This window comes from Miscanthus floridulus, chromosome 12 (genome assembly GCF_019320115.1).
Source record: "Miscanthus floridulus cultivar M001 chromosome 12, ASM1932011v1, whole genome shotgun sequence".
Classification (NCBI taxonomy): Eukaryota; Viridiplantae; Streptophyta; class Magnoliopsida; order Poales; family Poaceae; genus Miscanthus; species Miscanthus floridulus.
Window position 1 is genome coordinate 59,913,652 of NC_089591.1, and position 20,889 is coordinate 59,934,540.

The following is a 20,889-nucleotide window of genomic DNA, read 5'->3' on the forward strand; positions in this document are numbered from 1 at the left end:
CTGGTACGCCTCACATGATCGCATATTATTATCAGATTGATTTTGATTGCTTGTTACATAAATTAGTACTACATATTGACAGAATTGTAAATGCTTCATATATAAATATAAACTAACAATAAATCAACATAAGCAGCAGCAGCAGCTAAATTTCAACGAAACGAACAGGGCCAAGATCCATGCTGTACTGCTTGTGATTACTTCAGCGGTACTTTTCAGCGAAAGAACAGTATTTTCTTCTTACAACGGCTCCATTCGCTGGTCTGAATCTTAGCTGAAACTGGCTGAAAACACTGTTCTGACTGAATTGTTGGGAGAGAAAAACACTGTTCCGGCCGAAAAAACAAGCCGAATATGGGGTAAACCGAACGAGGCCAACAAATCAGTATAAATAGCAGCATCAGAACAGTGTTTTCAGCGAAACGAGCAGTTCTTCAGCGGTATTTTTCAGCGAAAGAACAATGTTTTTCTCTTACAACAAATCAACATAACCAGTAGCATTAGCCAAATTTCAGCGAAACGATCCATGCCGTACTGCTTGTCACTAGGTAGATTGCCAAGTATCAAACATTTCACATGGATTCATTCAGGTCGTGTCTGTAATGATCAACCAGTATAATCGGTGCAACGAGCAGCAGCACGAGCTAGTCTACGTTTCCAAGCCAGATCAAGAACGCCAGTAACAGTAAAGGTTGTACGAAAAAAGGGCGTAGTAAAGTTGTATAGGAAGGCTGGTGATGGTCCCCCCTTATGCCAGGCCAAGGACATGGATTTGAAGCCTATACCACTTCTCCCTATTTTTCTTGTCTTTGTGTCCACCATGCAAAATTTGTCGTTACGCCTTTGAAAATGATGAGTACTCCCCCGTCACAAATGAACCATTGTTTTGGGTTTCCATGGTATAAGTTTAACTAAATTTATTATAAAAATAGATTCAACAAAAAAAAAAGATATTAATTATATATTATAAATATTAATTTTTTATATAAAATTATTTAAAGTTATTTCTCGGTAAGCGAGAACCCCAATTTTTGGGGAAGCGAGTGAGCAGAGAAGAACATAAGGGTATGGTGTGGAAAATAGAGGCGTCGGTCAGATAGTCTTTTGTTTGTGCCCTGAATGCCATGGCCGTAGAATGCAGAAGGGGACTGTAGATAGCATCAGATTCAGATGAGAGGCACAGTACGGATATGGGATACCATGTGGTATGTGGGCAGAGGACACAGTCGAGCGCATGGGCTCTACAGTCTACAGAGATCTTCCAAGAAAGATTCCGAGCATCAACGTGGATCCATTTTTTGGGAACCTGTTTTCTGTTTTAGATTTTCTGCTTTTTTTTTAAAAAAAAAAAAAGGACTCACACTGTTGTCAGCTCAAAACTAAATTGAGCATCAGAATGATCGTAAATTTCACCTAAATTGTAAATTAATCTCACCTCCCTGAAGGAACCATTCAGTGTGTCAGTATGTTGATAGCAGATCCTAAACAATAATTAAAGTAATTTTCAGGGGAGAGACTAATTTTGATATCCTCCCATAACCTTGTTTTAAACATTACCAATCACAAAAGGAAATACTGGCTACATTAATATTTTACAGCATGCAAATGTTTTCAGATTTTGGAGCCAGTTACAATATATAGTGCTACCCAGGAAAAAACCATCTATCAAGTTTGGACATCCAATTGTCCAAATCTATTTTGTAAACAGACAACATTCATCTATTGTTAGTATTCTGGCAGGCTCAAGCTAAACAGGCATATTATACTCTAGTGCTTCCTTATGCTTATAGTACTCTTCAGAATGCTGGAGGATAGCACAAGGAGTTGAAGCCAACAGCAGCAAACAAAGGGGCTTTGAAACAGGAAGAACTCACAAGACATAATCCCATATATAGCATAAAACGATTCAAACTTGTATGCCTTACATATAAGCTGTCCTGATAGTAATGGCAGTCACAATTCTAATATGCTTCTGTAGCGCCGTTGTGGCCCTGTTCGCTTGTCTTATAATCCGTATTTTCAGCTTGTTTTTTCAGCTGGAACAGTGTTTTTCTCTCACAACAAATCAGCTGGAACAATGTTTCGGCTTGGTTTTTCAGCGAAGCGAACATGTCATATCAGCATTTCACATAAGCAGCATATCACACTAACTGTGAAGCCAATATAGTGTAGCCCAAGTCCCTAAGGTAGACAATAGACAAGAAGGAAAATATGCAGCAGCTAAGCTAATAGTCTTGCTACTCTTACCTAATATTCTTTGTTGATACATAAAATCTAGTTATGCCTGGTAAATTATTTAAACTGGATCCAGGGTCGAGGACTGGAAGCCTGCAGTAGAAGCTAATGGACTTGTCTGCCAATCTAGTTCCTGGGATGAAATACTGGAATACGACTGTTAAACAAGCACCACCAGGAGCAATACCTATACAGACAGGTAAGAACAATGTTAAGTCAAAAAGTCTGTTGATCAAAAATATCTTGAGACTATAGCTGTAAACAAACCATAGAAGGTACAGTCTGGCTTGGCCAAATGACAGTGTAGACTCTTAACAAGGTGCTTCATATTCACTTGCTGTGAGAAGAAAGAAAGAAAAAGAAATCAGTGAACTAAATGGCACCGAAAGAGGAGTGGAAGAGTAAAATAAGTGGCGCTTGGGAACAATACCACTGAAAGTGCTTCCCCTCTCTCAACCGCCATATCCATACGAGTCAAAGAAGTCAGATTTTGGTCGCCAACAGGTGCATTTGCTGAATATAGAGCAATATGTAGTCAGCTGAATTAAACAAGAGGCCAGGATAGGAAATTAATGCTGATTTAAACTACCTAGTGCCATATCTTACCACGATCACCAATAACCCGGAGCTTCCGAAATTCAGAGCCAACGGTAACAAGAGAAGTAGAAACTTGTAGATGGAGATCACTATATTGGGTGACAGCCACTGTTAGCAGATCACCAACATTTTTCAAACGATCCACTAAGCTTTGCAGTTGTGGCAGATCAGGAACCTGGACCAGAGTCTGCACAAGGATGCCAGCCATGTGTCAGCAGTTCCCCACTCATTAGTGCTACTGTCAACTAAGCAAAAAGGTCACTCTAAGTGATAATGCAGCGCTATGGGCCTTTGGCTAAATAACATTAAAAAGATACAGACCCCTTAAGATTGCAAGCACATTTCCCAAAGGTATAGTTTGATAGTTTAAACTAATTTATCAACCATGTACTACTATTAGTGTAACACCCTAGGTATTTGGCTCCCACAAAATTTGCATGTCATTTCATAAACATGTGCATCATCTATCTCATCATGCCATTGTCACTGAAACATGCATATGCAACATTCGCAATTATGTTTGTTTCATACTTGATTGCTTGTGAATAGGTAGTAGTGAAACATGTGAATGCAACATGAGTTTCTCATACCTTGAAACATGGCAACATGGTAGGAATGTGGCAAGTTAAAATTGCAACAAAGGCATGAAACATGTGAAACATGGAATTGCAACATTAGAGTGAAATTGATTGTTTTGTTGCTTCATCACATGTGATCATTAGAAGTTGGTATAGCACTTGTGTAAAGTGGTTGATTATGGTCTAATACACCTTAACTACACTTAGGGTAATTGATGGGACATTGTTCATGTGGAACAAAATGACTAAAATGCCCTCTAGTGGAGGTTTGACTTAGAATGACCTATAAAGTGCTACTGTTTGACTGATTCAAAAGACCAACCTAGAGACCTTGCATGGTTGTGCACCCTTTACCAAAAGTTGTAGCCAATTTATCAAGGAACAAAAGTTGTTTTTATGATCAACTTATTAAAATGGCTAGAACATGTTCAAACATGGTCCACAAGTCAGATTTGGGCTGAATTCTACACTTAGAAATTTTCTAAGTCCCTAAGACGATTTTCAGTTTCGTGGATCATTGTTTGGAGCCTTGTATCTCCCTAACCAGGCCGAACCAACTCGAGCTCCAATTGACAAAGTTGTTGTACTCACTTAGATCTTCAATTTTGTTAACTATACCATGAACCAGATCGTCACCGTTTGGGAGTTATAGATCATCAAATCACGCTGTCAGTCGTGTCATCGGGCGTCGTTTCGGCCGTTTCAAAAAACGTCAGAAGGACGCCGTGGCCGACCGGTGCAGGGGCTGATCACCGCGTGGCGTACATGCTCTACCAGCGTCTCCACGTCGTGCATCCGTGCTCCAGATGAAAGCCAGCACCTCGCCACTCGCTCTTCATCTCGCTAGTTCACTCTCTGCCCTCTCCTTCCTCCGCGAGCGCGGCGACCGGGAAGCAGTGGCCGTCGCCAAGCCAAATCCACCAAAACCGAGCGCCATTGATCGATTCCTCTGAACCACAGCACCACCGTGAGCTCCTCCACGTCCTCGACCCCCACCGTCATCTCGTTTTCGCCTCAGGTAGAGCTCGCCGTGAGCGCGGCTCCATCGGGTCGCCATGACCGCCGCCGGCCGAGCTCGCACGGGGCTGTGCCGCTCGCGCCTCTTACCGTCCCCTCTCCCTTGCGCTAGGTCCTGTGAGTGATACTGATGCTCGTAGAGTAGGTACCAAGACCGTGACGCCGTCGCCTCGCCGGAGCCGGCCAACCCATGGCCGTGCGCCACGCCGTCGCCACTCCCTCTAGCCGCTGGAATCGCTTCAATAGATGGGTTCCTAGGTGCGCATGGGTGAGGCAAACACGTTGGCACGATGGCCTCGCCGGAGCTGCCACCGGCGACGAGTTACGCCGTCGTCCCTTCTTCCTCCCCTGTCTGTCTCGCTGACTCACGGGACCCGCTCGTCAGTCGCTGAGCTGAGGCGGGAGCCTGACCTAGGCCCGCCGTGTCTGGGATGCTAGCGCGTGCTTCGCGGGCCGCCGTATTCTCCGGGCCGGCCCAGCTGTAGTGATTAGGTTTTCCATTTTTGTTTTGTTTATTCTTTTCACAGATTTGTGTACATATTTCAAAAATGTGTATCTCCTAGTTGGTAGATCCAAATGATGTGGTTCTAATTTTGTTGAGTTCATGATAATGTATAGTTTATATTAAAAATATAATTTATGCCATGTTCTGTTATGAAAAATGGAGTTGCTAATTATCTCTTTTAATCATGTGGGAAATAGGGGTAATTATATCTTTTTCTTTGTAGCTCCAAATGGCATGAAATTTTTATGGTGTACTTCTCATATCATGAATAGCTTGTATTTAAATTTTCATATATTTTGGACACTATATGTAGGAGTTAGGAGATTCTCTTGTTTGCATGGATGGATTTTGTGTGAATTTTCATAATTTTTCTATAGATCCAGTAAAGGTAAAATTTGGTGAGTGCTATTCTTATGATAGAATGATGCTAGGAAAATGTGAAATCTGTTGCTTGACACTTTTCATTAGGGTTTCCTAATTATGCTAGAAATAGCCCTGCCATCTGTTATTTTTGATACAGCAAGTTCTGCTTGACCAATTGCTTTGAAATTTTTATGGTAGTCTATGTGAAGCATGAGATAGCTACTGTAATTTTTGTAGTTTTTTCTGAATAGTTTTACTATATATTGCTTTAATCACCTAATTAACTAAATAAATTAGAAAAGGACATTAAATAATTTATTTAGAGGTTGGCACTATACTTTCTGATGTCGCTCTGGTATGTGCAACAAGTTGGTAAACTTGGTTTGGTCCAATTATGCTTTTGCATCATCACTAAATAATTAATTTAGTAAACCTGTCATTTCTGGACAGATTCCATGTTTACCTTAATTCGATTTGGTTAACGTAAGAATCATGCTTTGATGTTTATAAATGAATTGTAGAGAATTTCATAAGCTTTCCAGAATGTCCTCTTGCAAGTCATTTGAATTTATAGAACTCTTGTTGTGATCGAATTAAAGGACTGCTCGTTTGCATATGAAACCTTTAACTGTTGATTTAAGTATGCCTTTACTATTTCCTAAACTTGTGGTAATGTTCCTAGGTATTAGGCCTTTAACTGAAGATGAGCATCTTTATCTTAGGTTATGCAAGTTAGGTAAGTAGATCTCGTTCTTCAAGTTAAGTTAGATACATGTTTTAAAGTGATTTGAATAGAGCTATTCTTAATCGGTAAACGAGTGTCCAGTGATGTTTCATTAAACACTTACTGTGATCCATTCATCATGAGCATCATGTCATTCCTTATGCATCCATGATATTTATCTTATGCATCAACATGCAATAGGTGTACCGGAAGGTGTGACACTGCTGGAATTCAAGGAACCGAGCGAGCAGCAGCAGTCAACACCAGAGGTTCAGGAGGTGCAGCCCTCGGGAGAAGTGCCTGACGAGGTCGCCGTTGAGTGTCCGGATCACCTGTCCGTGCAACTTTGTGAAAGGCAAGCCCCTGAGCATATTACAGCCTCCTAATTTACGAAATGCAGTTAAAGTATTATTGTTACATATATATATATTGTTGCATTAAGTTTAGGTGTTGGATGCAAACACTTGCTGCATTGGTTATCCAATCCTTGTCCAGATATTGATACCCTGAAATCCTATGTAGCTCAGGTTCGTGTAGTGCTTAGCCCTGCTTAAACGTGGTAGAAGTCAGGTGATTTCCTGTCACCTATGAGATATAGGAATATACATATGGCACGGTTGGCTATATTTGCTATCGTGGAAAAGAACCTGTCTTAATTTGAAATGAAGACCGGGCGGAGGCTTATCGGTTTGTAGTGACTCTATCTGTGTCGCTTAAGGACTGAATCTTGGAGCCTTTCCTGTTCATGTTGAACGCATGCCTCTCTCTTAGTTGGCCGTGTCCGAAGACCGACCGTGAAGCCGAGTAGCTCAACTCAGGCCGGGAGTCGATAAGTATAAAGTATGCCTCGGAAGGGAGCCGTAGGCGTGAGTCCAAGGGCAGGTGATTTAAAAGTCCTGATCGTCCTGGCAGAAGGGTAATCCCTGAGAGCGCTGGCGCTGATCGAACCCGCGAATTTGGTTCCTGAGTTGTCCCAAAGGTGACCCACGGCTACCCTTGCAAAGTATGCCAGGGTGAGAGTTAGGAATACCCCCTCAGCTGAGTTGTAATTCGATTCGAGTCACCGTCTCTCCCGGTTAGTGAGAACTTGATGGGCTTATCTCCAAAGTAGATACACTAAATAACATAATGGTTCAAAATGGTGATATGATGATGACAGCCTTATTATACCTGCTATGGTTAATATTGTTTGCTCCTAATAAGTGAGTGCTCTAGTACAGGTGCAAATCTAGTGGACAGGTAAATGATGATAAACTTGATGCGAAGTTTAAATTAGGTTACTATATTCATAAGCTCTTTTATACAACTGTGTCCAGCTAGCCCACCTCATAAGCCTTGCATGACCCTTGATGTCTTTTATTTCTGGTTTGACGGGTAAGTCTAGCTGAGTATCTTCTCGTACTCAGGGTTTATCTCCCACCTGTTGCAGATGACCAGTTCTACTTTGGTTGCTGCAAGTATTGCCTTCTCCCAGCTGGGGATGAAGACTAGACCGTTGGGCGCGGTCTCTCCTAGTTCTCGTACCTGAAGATGCTTTTATGGGACATGACTAAGATCTGGCAATGTATTTGAAACTATGAAGTTATGTACTAAACTATGTTGCTTCCGCAAATTTGAACTTGGTTTGTAATATTTTATTTGCACTCTGATGGATGTAATCCGGATGCCACTTGTGAATGTTGTAACTAAATGGTGTGTTGTGTTGAATCACTACGGTCTTGGTTTGTATATCGAGAGTTGGTTGAAATCCTTCGTGATTTCCGAACTACCGGGATTATGGGAGCTTAAGTACAGGAATTTGATCACTTCAGTAATTGTTTTTGTACTTACGTTCTTATGATTTGATCAGTTCTGTTACAGCTGGCATCAGAGCAAGATTCGACACTAAACATGTCATTTGTGTATTTAAAACAAAAGTATTTATGAAAATTCTAAGTTAAATACTAAGGGTTGCCAGTGGTCATATCCCTTATGTCCAAATAAGGACTCTTAGGTGGCTTATTAAAGTACTAACTTGGAGGTTCCTACTTATTTCTGTTTCGTTATCCATACGGTGTGCTATTGTATGGATGCCATCCGCTTGGGTGGTAATGTATGGATCAAAATACCTCTACGCTCTGGTAAGTGGGAGTTGTGAGAGCATGACCGTCCAACCGTCGGTCTAGGGGAGAGTAGTTGTGGTTGCTCTCATACTTACATGTTCGATCATGTATCTATGAGAGTACTTAAGTGTGGGTATCTCGGTCGGGTAGCTATGATACTAGAGTATATACATCAGGGGATGTATGTATGAAAGTATTTAGTTTACTGCTTACTTTACATGCCTTTTTGGAAAATTATTAGGCTGAAATGAAATTTTCTGTAGGTACACTAACAACGTATCGTTGTAGATCGACTAGCTACCGTATACGAGAGAACGTATGTATGCCACCGTATATTTCTCTAGCCTTTAAATTTTTCTAGGTTTGTGAGGACGTACGGGTCGTGCATGCATCATGTTCAAGCATACATAGCATTCTTGCATTACTCCCTCCTTTAAAATTGATGGTCTCGACTAATTAAATTTCGTATCCCTTAAATGTTTCTCCCCTTACGTTGCAACTTTTTGCTACAGATGGCGCGCACAAAACGCACTGCTCGCAAGTCCACTGGAGGCAGGGCGCCTCATCACCGGTTAGCTCCTCGTGAGCCCTGTTCGGAGCCTTCTGAGGCAGAAAGGCTGACGACAGAGCTAGCCCGGGTGACTGCTGAGAGGAGTGCAGCTTAGCACTGTTTGGAGCAAGTAACACAGGAATGGGATCAAGAAACCCTGGAGGTTCAGAGGTTGACAGTTGCTCATCGCAACTGTGAGCGCATGTTGATTCATGTGCTGAACCAATGGAATGAAGCCTGAAACGAAGAGAATGCGTTGAGAGCACGACAGGTTGAGCTAGAGCAGCAGTTGGCAGCTGCTGAAGAGTACAATGACCATCTCTATGAGGAGGTTCACCTGTTACACAATCAGCTTCACCCTCTCCTACCCCCTGATGATGAGAATGACAATGAGGATGAGATGGGCTCTGGTGTCATCATGGCTGAGGATGATGATGACATTGAGATTAATGGACCTGAGGACGTTCCACCTGATGAGGAGGAAGATGAGTTAGAACCTGCTAGTGATGAAGATGGAGGAGAGATCTTCGACACTGACTCCAAGGACAATGCGTAGTTTAGCTTACTACTTAGCTAATGCGCTAGAGCTAGTCTTTTGTTGATCCTCATGCATGAACGAGTAGCTTGAAATAAGTTAATCGTTGGGATGTAATATCGAACCTTAAGTTATCTTTGATGTTAGTTTGGAACCTCTATGGCTTGGATGTAACCTATCAAACGTGTTATGCTCCACGTATGTGAGCCTTTGATAATTTCCGTCTGTGCAGTCTATCGATCTCATTGTTGGTTAAGTTCATCGCATTAATGTGTCAATCGATGCGCTTGATGAGTTGTGTGATTATGATGGATGATTGTGCCTCCGTTGATAGTATAAATTCATTCTCTCCAATGGAGTTAGTTTGGCATAATTATACAATTCATCTACAAAATTTCCACATCGTCAGTGCTCATTGGCTATACATTTTGCAGATGGCTTATAATCTTCATTGCGATCGTAGCCTTAGAGATGAGGAACAACCACCTCCTCCACCACCCACACCAGCTGAGCTAATGCAGACAGTCGTCGAAAGTCAGCGCATGCTAGCTGAGGCTATGCGCCAACTGGCTAACCGTGATGATCGACATGTCCGCCAGGGACCCGAGCCGAACCAGTATAGCAGCTTTAAGGACTTCATGGACACAAAGCCTCCTATCTTTAGAGAGGCAGAAGAACCATTACAAGCTGATGAATGATTGAGTACAATAGAGCAAAGGTTTGGATTGCTCTGCTTGACAGAAGGTATGAAGGCCTCGTATGCAGGACACCAGCTCCAAGGCCCTGCAGGCATCTGGTGGACCCATCACAGGACCACCTTCCCTGCAAACATCGAGGTAGTTTGGGACTAGTTCCAGGAAGCTTTCAGGGGACATTTTATCCCTCCTAGTCTCATGGCTATTAAGCATACCAAGTTTATGAAGCTAACTCAAGGCAACAAGAGTCTTACTGAATACCTCCAGGCATTTAACAACCTGGCGAGGTATGCTCTGGAGTTTGTTGATACTAACGCCAAAAAGATAGCTAGTTTTAAGAGGGGACTTTTCCCTAAATTGATGAAGTCTATGGGCAACTGCAAGTGTGTCACCTTCAATGAGTTTATCAGTAACACCCTGACTCAAGAGAATAATGATAAGATATATGCTGCTTCTAAGACCCGTAAAAGAAACTTTGAGGTAGGTGCTTCTCAGTCTAAAGCACCAGTGGTATCCAAAACCCAATATTGTCCATCCAATGCTAATGTGTGGTACCACCCACCTCAGAAGAAGAATCAAGCTAAAACTAGTTTACGCAAGGGGTACACAGTTTCCTTGCCAAAGAATACCTCTGGGCAGAGTAGCTCCAATGTGCCACCAGCTAATAGGCCATGCTAGAACTATAACAAGCTTGGTCACTAGGCTAGTACTTGTCCCTATCCTCCCAAGTAGAATGCTCAGGGAAATGTCCGTCAGGGGCGTGTTCACTACACTACTGTGGAGGAAATTCCTGCCGGTGAAGTGGTCACCACTGGTAAGTTCCTTATTAATGATCACCCTGCAGTTGTGCTCTTTGATTCGGGTGCTTCACATTCCTTTGTGAGTTCTACTTTTGCATCTAAGCATAAGATGAATGTGATTACAATTGTCAAGGGTGGTTATTGTATTAGTGCTGCTGGAAATAATATCATGACTAACCAAGTAGTTAAAGATGTAAAGATTGAGATTGGGAATCGAGAGTTCCTTATGGATCTTGTAGTTCTGCTAGGGGTAGGAATCGATGTAATCCTAGGGATGAAGTGGATGAGCGGGAATAGAGTGTTGATCGATACATCAACCCGTGTGGTAATGTTGAGGGATCCTGTGGATAAGAAGGGTTTTCTAGTATAGTTACCTTGTGATATCGCTATTCACAATACAGCCAATGCTACCCTAGCCAAAGCCATTAAGGATATATCAGTTGTCTGTGAGTTTCCATATGTCTTCCCTGATGACTTGCCTAGATTACCTCCGAACCGTGAAGTAGAATTCAAGATAGAACTCATTCCGGGCATGGCTCCTATTTCTCGAAGGCCCTATAGAATGCCGCTCAATGAGTTGGCTGAGCTGAAGATTCAGTTAAATGAGCTATTAAAGAAAGGTTTGATTTGGCCTAGTTCTTCTCCTTGGGGTTGTCCGGCCATCTTTGTGAAGAAGAAGGATGAGTCTCTACGCATGTGCGTGGATTATCGCCCCCCTTAATGCTGTTACCATCAAGAACAAATACCCTCTTCCTCGCATCGATATTCTGTTTGATCAACTCTCCAAAGCTAAGGTATTCTCCAAGATCGATTTGAGGTCTAGCTACCATCAGATCAAAATTCGTCCTGAAGATATACCTAAGATAGCTTTCTCTACTCGTTATGGCTTATTCGAATATCTTATCATGTCCTTTGGGTTGACAAATGCTCCGGCACACTTTATGTACCTAATGAATTCGGTATTCATGCCAGAATTGGACAAGTTCGTCGTCGTGTTCATTGATGATATCCTTGTATATTCTCAGAATGTAGAAGAGCATGCTGAACATCTGAGAATTGTTTTAACTCGATTACATGACAACCAGCTTTATGCTAAGTTCAGCAAGTGCGAATTTTAGTTGAACAAGATACCTTTTCTAGGTCATGTGTTATCTGGAGAGGGAATTTCGGTTGACCCTACCAAGGTGCAAGAAGTCCTAGAGTGGAAGGCACCTACTACAGTCATAGAAGTCTGAAGTTTCCTAGGTTTGGCTAGCTATTATTATCGTTTTATCCTGAATTTCTCAAAAATCGCTAAGCCCATGACTCGACTACTTCAAAAGGATGAGAAGTTTGTGTGGACTCCAAGTGTGAAGAGGCTTTCCACACTTTGCGGACCTTACTAACTTCTGCTCCTGTATTGGCACAACCTGACATTGAGAAGCCTTTTGATGTCTACTGTGATGCATGTGGCACCAGTTTGGGGTGTGTTCTTATGCAGGAGGGCCGAGTCATTACTTATGCTTCGTGCCAGCTTCGAAAGCATGAAATCAATTATCCTACCCATGACTTAGAGCTAGCCATGGTTGTTCATGCCCTAAAGATTTGGAGACATTACTTGCTAGGTAATGTGTGCAACATCTATACTGACTATAAAAGTCTCAAGTACATCTTTACTCAACCCGAGTTGAACATGCATCAACGACGATGGTTAGAATTGATCAAAGACTACAACCTTCAAGTGCACTACCATCCTGGCAAGGCAAATGTGGTTGCTGATGCCTTAAGCAGAAAGGCCCATTGTAATTCCTTAGTTAGTGAAGACTTTCATCTGGCACACCTCCTTCATCCTGTAGTACTCCATAATATCACTGTGGATTGCTCTCTTAGAAGTCGAATTATCGAACTCTAGAAGACTAATGTGGGTGTGTTTCATATCAAGCAGAAGATGAAAGAGCAGGAGACCAAGCACTTTAGGGTCGATGACAAAGGAATTCTCTGGTTTAATGATAGGCTTGTAGTACCCAAAGATAAAGAACTTAGAAATCAAATTATGGCTGAAGCTCATTCTTCTAGATTGTCCATCCATCCTGGTAGCAGTAAAATGTATCAAGATCTCAAGCTGTATTATTGGTGGACCAAGATGAAGAAAGAAATCATAGCCTACATGGCAAGATGCGATAACTGTTGCAGAGTCAAGGCTATTCACATGAGGCCCAGATTATTACAGCCACTCTCTATTCCTGGCTAGAAGTGGGAAGAAATTGTCATGGATTTCATTGTTGGGTTACCCACTACTAAAAAGGGTTGTGATTCTATCAGGGTTATCGTAGATCGTCTAACTAAATCCGCTCACTTTATTCCGGTCAAGTCTACCTATCACCCTCACAATTATGCTGATATTTATTTTCAACAAGTGGTATGTCTCCATGGTGTACCCAAATCCATTGTTTCGGATAGAGGACCGCAATTCACGGCTCGCTTTTGGGAGTGCTTACATCAGAATCTTGGCACTCATCTAATCTGTAGTTCTACCTATCATCCGCAAACATCAGGACAGACTGAGCGTGTTAATCAAATTCTTGAAGACATGCTTAGAGCTTGTCTTATCTCTTGCAAAGGCTCTTGGGAGGAATGGTTGCCCCTCGTTGAATTCTCTTATAACAACAGTTATCAAGAGAGTATCAAAATGGCTCCTTTTGAAGCTCTTTATGGCCGCAAGTGTAGGACTCCTTTGAACTGGGTGAAACCCAGAGAAAGAAGATTCTATAGTATTGATTTTGTAAAAGAAGCCGAAGAGCAAGTCCGAACTATACAGAAGAATATGACTGCCGCTCAGGCTAGACAAAAGAACTATGCTGACAAGAGAAAAAACCTATTGAGTTTGAAGTAGGTGACCATGTTTATCTAAAGGTATCCCCTATGAAAGGAGTAAAACGTTTTGGAATCAAAAGGAAACTTGAGCCTCGATATGTTCGACCTTACCACATTATCGAGAAAAGTGGAAGAGTAGCCTATAAACTTGATCTACCACATGAAATGGGAGCTATATTCTCGGTATTCCATGTGTCTCAGCTGAAGAAGTGTCTTTGTATTCCCGAGGAAAGAGTAGCTACGAGGAGAATCAACTTGAAATCTGATCTTTCTTATGAGGAGAAGCCCGTGCGAGTTCTGGATACTTAAGAAAGAGTGACTCGTAGGTGAGTAGTTAAGTTATATAAGGTAGTTTGGAGTAATCATAGTGATCGGGATGCAACATGGGAGCGGGAAGATTATTTAAAGGAAAATTATCCAGCTTTCTATACTAATTGGTACGCTTTCCAAATCTCAGGACAAGATTTTTCTAAGGGGAAGGGCTGTAACACCCTAGGTGTTTGGTTCCCACAAAATTTGCATATCATTTCATAAACATGTGCATCATCTATCTCATCATGCCATTATCACTGAAACATGCATATGCAACATTCGCAATTATGTTTGTTTCATACATGATTGCTTGTGAATGGTAGTAGTGAAACATGTGAATGCAACATGAGTTTCTCATACCTTGAAACATGGCAACATGGTAGGAATGTGGCAAGTTAAAATTGCAACAAAGGCATAAAACATGTGAAACATGGAATTGCAACATTAGAGTGAAATTGATTATTTTGTTGCTTCATCACATGTGATCATTAGAAGTTGGTATAACACTTGTGTAAAGTGGTTGATTATGGTCTAATACACCTTAACTACACTTAGGGTAATTGATGGGACATTGTTCATGTGGAACAAAATGACTAAAATGCCCTCTAGTGGAGGTTTGACTTAGAATGACCTATAAAGTGCCACTGTTTGACTGATTCAAAAGACCAACCTAGAGACCTTGCATGGCTGTGCACCCTTTACCAAAGTTGTAGCCAATTTATCAAGGAACAAAAGTTGTTTTATGATCAACTCATGAAAATGGCTAGAACATGTTCAAACATGGTCCACAAGTCAGATTTGGGGCTGAATTCTACACTTAGAAATTTTCTAAGTCCCTGAGACGATTTTCAGTTTCGTGGATCATTGTTTGGAGCCTTGTATCTCCCTAACCAGGCCGAACCAACTCGAGCTCCAATTGACAAAGTTGTTGTACTCACTTAGATCTTCAATTTTGTTAACTATACCATGAACCAGATCGTCACTGTTTGGGAGTTATAGATCATCAAAATCACGCTGTCAGTCGTGTCATCGGGCGTCGTTTCGGCCGTTTCAGAAAAACGTCAGAAGGACGCCATGGCCGACCGGTGTAGGGGCTGATCACCGTGTGGTGTACATGCTCTGCCAGCGTCTCCACGTCGCGCGTCTATGCTCCAGATGAAAGCCAGCGCCTCGCCACTCGCTCTTCATCTCGCCAATTCACTCTCTGCCCTCTCCTTCCTCTACGAGCGCGGCGACTGGGAAGCAGTGGCCGTCGCCGAGCCAAATCCACCAAAACCGAGTGCCATTGACCGATTCCTCTGAACCACAGCACCACCTGTGAGCTCCTCCACGTCCTCGACCCCACCTGTCATCTCAGTTTTCGCCTCAGGTAGAGCTACGCCGTGAGTGCGGCTCCACCGGGTCGCCATGACCGCCGCCGGTCCGAGCTCGCACGGGGCTATGCCGCTCGCGCCTCTTACCAGTCCCATCTCTCCCTTGCGCTAGGTCCTATGAGTGATACTGATGCTCGTAGAGTAGGCCACCAGGACCGTGACACCGTCGCCTCGCCGGAGTCGGCCAACCCGTGGCCGTGCGCCGCCGTGACCATCGCCACTCCCTCTAGCCGCTGGAATCGCTTCAATAGATGGTGTCCCTAGGTGCACATGGGTGAGGCTGAACACGTTGGCACTGATGGCCTTGCTGGAGCTGCCACCGGCGATGAGTTACGCCGTCGTCCCTTCTTCCTCCCCGTGTCTGTCTCGCTGACTCATGGGACCCGCTCGTCAGTCACTGAGCTAAGGCGGGAGCCTGACCTAGGGCCATGCCATGTCTGGGCTGCGCTAGCGCATGCTTCGCGGGCCGCCGTATTCCTCCTGGGCCGGCCCAGCTGTAGTGATTAGGTTTTCCATTTTTGTTTTGTTTATTCTTTTTCACAGATTTGTGTACTATTTTCAAAAATGTGTATCTCCTAGTTGGTAGATCCAAATGATAGTGGTTCTAATTTTGTTGAGTTCATGATAATGTCTAGTTTATATAAAAATATAATTTATGACATGTTCTGTTATGAAAAATGGAGTTGCTAATTATCTCTTTTAATCATGTGGGAAATAGGGGTAATTATATCTTTTTCTTTGTAGCTCCAAATGGCATGAAATTTTTATGGTGTACTGCTCATATCATGAATAGCTTGTAGTTAAATTTTCATACATTTTGGACACTATATGTAGGAGTTAGGAAATTCTCTTATTTGCATGGATGGATTTTGTGTGAATTTTCATAATTTTTCTATAGATCCAGTATAGGTAAAATTTGGTGGGTGCTATTCTTATGCTAGAATGATGTTAGGAAAAATGTGAAATCTGTTGCTTGACACTTTTCAATAGGGTTTCCTAATTATGCTAGAAATAGCCATGCCATCTGTTATTTTTGATACAGCAAGTTCTGCTTAACCAATTGCTTTGAAATTTTTATGGTAGTCTATGTGAAGCATGAGATAGCTACTGTAATTTTTATAGATTTTTCGGAATAGTTTTACTATATATTGCTTTAATCACCTAATTAACTAAATAAATTAGAAAATGACATTAAATAATTTATTTAGAGGTTGGCACTATACTTTCTGATGTCCCTCTGGTATGTGCAACAAGTTGGTAAACTTGGTTTGGTCCAATTATGCTTTTGCATCATCACTAAATAATTAATTTAGTAAACCTGTCATTTCTGGACAGATTCCATGTTTATCTTAATTCAATTTGGGTAACGTAAGAATCATGCTTTGATGTTTATAAATTAATTATAGAGAATTTCATAAGCTTTACAGAACGTCCTCTTGCAAGTCATTTGGAATTTATAGAACTCTTGTTGTGATCGAATTAAAATACTGCTCGTTTGCATATGAAACTTTAACTGTTGATTTAAGTATGCCTTTACTATTTCCTAAGCTTGTGGTAATGTTCTTAGGTGTTAGGCCTTTAACTGAAGATGAGCATCTTTATCTTAGGTTATGCAAGTTAGGTAAGTAGATCTCGTTCTTGAAGTTAAGTTAGATACATGTTTTAAAGTGATTTGAATAGAGCTATTCTTAATCGGTAAACGAGTGTCCAGTGATGTTTCGTTAAACACTTACTGTGATCCATTCATCATGAGCATCATGTCATTCCTTATGCATCCATGATATTTATCTTGTGCATCAGGCATGCAATAGGTGTACCGGAAGGTGTGACACTGCTTGGAATTCGAGGAACCGAGCGAGCAGCAGCAGCCAACACCGGAGGTTTAGGAGGTGCAGCCCTCGGGAGAAGTGCCTGACGAGGTCGCCGTTGAGTGCCCGGATCACCGTCCTTCCAACTTTGTGAAAGGCAAGCCCCGGAGCATATTAAGCCACCTAATTTTCGAAATGCAGTTAAAGTATTATTGTTACATATATATATTGTTGCATTAAGTTTAGGTGTTGGATGCAAACACTTGCTGCATTGGTTATCCAATCCTTGTCCAGATATTGATACCCTGAATCCTATGTAGCTCAGGTTCGTGTAGTGCTTAGCTCTGCTTAAACACGGTAGAAATCAGGTGATTTCCTGTCACCTGCGAGATATAGGAATATACATATGGCACGGTTGGCTATATTTGCTATCGTGGAAAAGAACCTGTCTTAATTTGAAATGAAGACCAGGCGGAGGCTTGCCGGTTTGTAGTGACTCCGTCTGTAGTCGCTTAAGGACTGAATCTTGGAGCCTTTCCTGTTCATGTTGAACGCATGCCTCTCTCTTAGTTGGCCGTGTCCGAAGACCGACCGCAAAGCTGAGTAGCTCAACTCAGGCCGAGAGTCGATAAGTATAAAGTAAGCTTCGGAAGGGAGCCGTAGGCGTGAGTCCAAGGGCAGGTGATTTAAAAGTCCTGATCGTCCTGGCAGAAGGGTAATCCCTGAGAGCGCTGGCGCTGATCGAACCCGCGAATTTGGTTCCTGAGTTGTCCCAAAGGTGACCCACGGCTACCCTTGCAAAGTATGCTAGGGTGAGAGTTAGGAATACCCTCTCAGCTGAGTTGTAATTCGATTCGAGTCACCGTCTCTCCCGGTTAGTGAGAACTTGACGGGCTTATCTCCAAAGTAGATACACTAAATAACATAATGGTTCGGAAATGGTGATATGATGATGACAGCCTTATTATACCTGCTATAATTAATATTGTTTGCTCCTAATAAGTGAGTGCTTTAGTACAGGTGCAAATCTAGTGGACAGGTAAATGATGATAAACTTGATGCGAAGTTTAAATTGGTTACTATATTCATAAGCTCTTTTATGCAACTGTGTCCAGCTAGCCCACCTCATAAGCCTTGACATGACCCTTGATGTCTTTTATTTCTAGTTTGACGGATAAGTCTAGCTAAGTACATTTTCGTACTCAGGGTTTATCTCCCACATGTTGCAGATGACCAGTTCTAGTTTGGTTGCTGCAAGTATTGCCTTCTCCCAGCTAGGGATGAAGACTAGACCATTGGGCGCGGTCTCTCCTAGTTCTCGTACCTGAAAATGCTTTTGTGGGACATGACTAAGATCTGACAATGTATTTGAAAACTACGAAGTTATGTACTAAACTATGTTGCTTCCGCAAATTTGAACTTGGTTTGTAATATTTTATTTGCACTCTGATGGATGTAATCCGGATGCCACTTGCGAATGTTGTAACGAATGGTGTGTTGTGTTGAATCACTACGGTCTTGGTTTGTATGTCGAGAGTTGGTTGAAATCCTTCGTGATTTCCGGACTACTGGGATTATGGGAGCTTAAGTATAGGAATTTTATCACTTCGGTGATTGTTTTTGTACTTACGTTCTTATGATTTGGTCGGTTCTGTTACAATTAGAGAGTGCAAGTCAATTTCAGCAGAAAAAAAAACATTTAAACTACAGCTGTAGTTTATAAAGTATTCAAAATACGCATTTGGTATTTCAATATTGGTAATTCTGTTACAATTTTTTTTTTAATGTTACTATGGCTATGGATTGCTCTTGTCCAGTATTGCAGCCAAGGGCATTTTTACAATTTTCTTAACATAAATGTCTGGATCAAACACCATTCTATAAGAATTAAAATATCTTTACTAGTAACAAATATGCAGTTCACCATTTCACCAGGACAAATGTGTTCAGAGTTGAATCCAAAATATCATTCACTTCATGAACCAGCCTTTCAACTAGAATGTGAATACGAACAGAATCATAGTATTAGTTTACCCATCCAACAACAAATAATCCAAAAACACTTCCATTAGGTTCAACCGCTGTAAATTTGAATCCGAATTGATCTGGTGAACCTGAACCACAGGACCATTTTTTTTTGTGCGACAAATGATTAGGAACCATAAGATGATACATGAAGGCTACAAACCTGAGGGAGATCCTTGGCAGCGTCAAGGGCGGCCTGCAACCGCTCGATGTCGGAGCGTGAGAGAGGGCGCGAGATGGGCACATCCTGCACGACGGCCGCGCGGGCGCCCTTGGTTTCGAAAGTGAGGAATGGCGTGGCGGTTCGTGACCCTGCGGGCGGCTTGTTGACGAGCTTCACCTGTATAGCGGGGGCACCGGGGGCGTCCCCGGCGGCCGGCGGCTGCGCGTGGACGGCGAGCACGCTGCGGAGCGCGCGGTGAAGCAGCGCGACTTCGACGGAGAAGGCGATTTGGTTCCCGTTTCGCGAGGACACGTTGTACTCACGGAAGAGGAGGTCCTTGGCGAACTGCGCGACGCACTGCGGGCCGCCGCCGTCGGGCCCGGCGGCCGTGGCGCCGAGCAGGTTGTGGAGGAGCATGGCGTGCGTGGGCGTGAAGAAAAAGTGGCAGACGCGCCCCACCTTGTCCATGGCCGGTAGGAATCCTGCACGGCAAAATCGTGGGGACGAATGAGGCGTGCTCGATGAATTGCGGGAGAGAAAAGGAGGGGAAGAGCGAGAGGGGAGCAGTGATTGTGCGATATCACGCTTACGCTTGTCCAGGAGGTAGATGCCATTGTCGGTGAAGAAAGCCTTGAACTTCATGGCTTGCGCTCCGCGACGGCGGCGGCTTCTGCGGTTCTGCCTTTGCCTTCGCCTTCCAGTTGCGCGCCGCGGGTTTAGAAGGCTTGGCGCCCGAAGAGGCGAAGAGGCATAGGGGTTGTTTCTCAGTCAGGAGCTCCTAAATCTAGTTTTATTTAATCATTTTTATCAAAATACTATAACTAAATAGAATTAAAATAATTTTAGTCATCTCTAGCAACTCTAGAGTGACTAAGGGAGTGTTTGGTTCAACTAGCACCTTCCTAAATTTAGTAACTTTTAATTCTTTTTAATAATTTTTTTGTCAAACACTTTTACTAAAAGAGACTAAACAACCTTTAGTTAGCTAGTCACCCAAACCTAACAGCTCCTAAAACATATCTAGACAGGGCTTCTCCTTTATCAATGCGCTCTGTCCGAGCGCATCGGTACCCCCTCACTCGCAGCTCACTCTCTCCCTCTCGCGCTCGCTCTCCTTTGCTTTTCCCGCTGCCGCCACCATTTCGCTCCACGCCGCTGTCGCTCCTCCCAACCCCTCTGCCGGCGTAGCAGCTCTTCCGCTCACCGCTTCCGCCATGGACGGACACGGGTCCGAGTATCCGGACCATTACTCACAGTCCTCTTCTCCGGTAAATCTAAATGGCTCAGGTCCGTCGTCCCCCCCATCGCTGGCGACTTCGGCGTCTTCTCCCAAACGCCATCGTATGGTGCGGGCTACTCTACTTGACGCTGCATGGAGGGGCTGGATCTGAACACCGACGTCGTCGACTTCCCCTACATGGGCTCTTACCAGGGTCTCCTCCAAGGTGACTTCGCTTCCGGCGGATAGAGGGCTTCTTCCTCTTCGCATTGGCGCCAAATCCGGTGTTGGAGGGTTCGTTCCTCCTCGGTCGACCATAGGAGCGACCAGGATCTGGGAAACGCCCGGCTTCTCACGCTGCTGTGCGCCGCTCCAGGGTGGGAACCGGCGGTGGCCGTGCCCGCACACCGGCTTCTAGGATGCATGGAACAGTTG

At 43.2% G+C, this 20,889-nt stretch overlaps 1 protein-coding gene across 1 annotated transcript; it reads right to left on the minus strand.

Annotated features, from left to right (window-relative positions):
• Window positions 1-2,467: 2,467 nt before the first annotated feature.
• LOC136498540 (uncharacterized) lies at window positions 2,468-19,951 on the minus strand. Its single transcript, XM_066494445.1, has 5 exons — window positions 19,826-19,951; window positions 19,236-19,717; window positions 2,842-3,019; window positions 2,666-2,748; window positions 2,468-2,572 (listed from the first exon to the last, which is right to left on the minus strand). Exons 1-5 carry the CDS (start codon window positions 19,875-19,877, stop codon window positions 2,468-2,470), a joined length of 900 nt encoding a protein of 299 aa, XP_066350542.1. The 5' UTR covers window positions 19,878-19,951.
• Between the last annotated feature and the right edge of the window lie 938 nt (window positions 19,952-20,889).

Coding starts and splice junctions, on each gene's coding strand:
- LOC136498540 (XM_066494445.1), bottom strand. CDS start 19,877: ATGAAGTTCAAGGCTTTCTTCACCGACAATGGCATCTACCTCCTGGAC. Junction 2,749..2,841: donor CCGGGTTATTGGTGATCGTG/GTAAGATATGGC, acceptor CTCTATATTCAG/CAAATGCACCTGTTGGCGAC. Junction 2,573..2,665: donor GAGGGGAAGCACTTTCAGTG/GTATTGTTCCCA, acceptor TTCTTCTCACAG/CAAGTGAATATGAAGCACCT.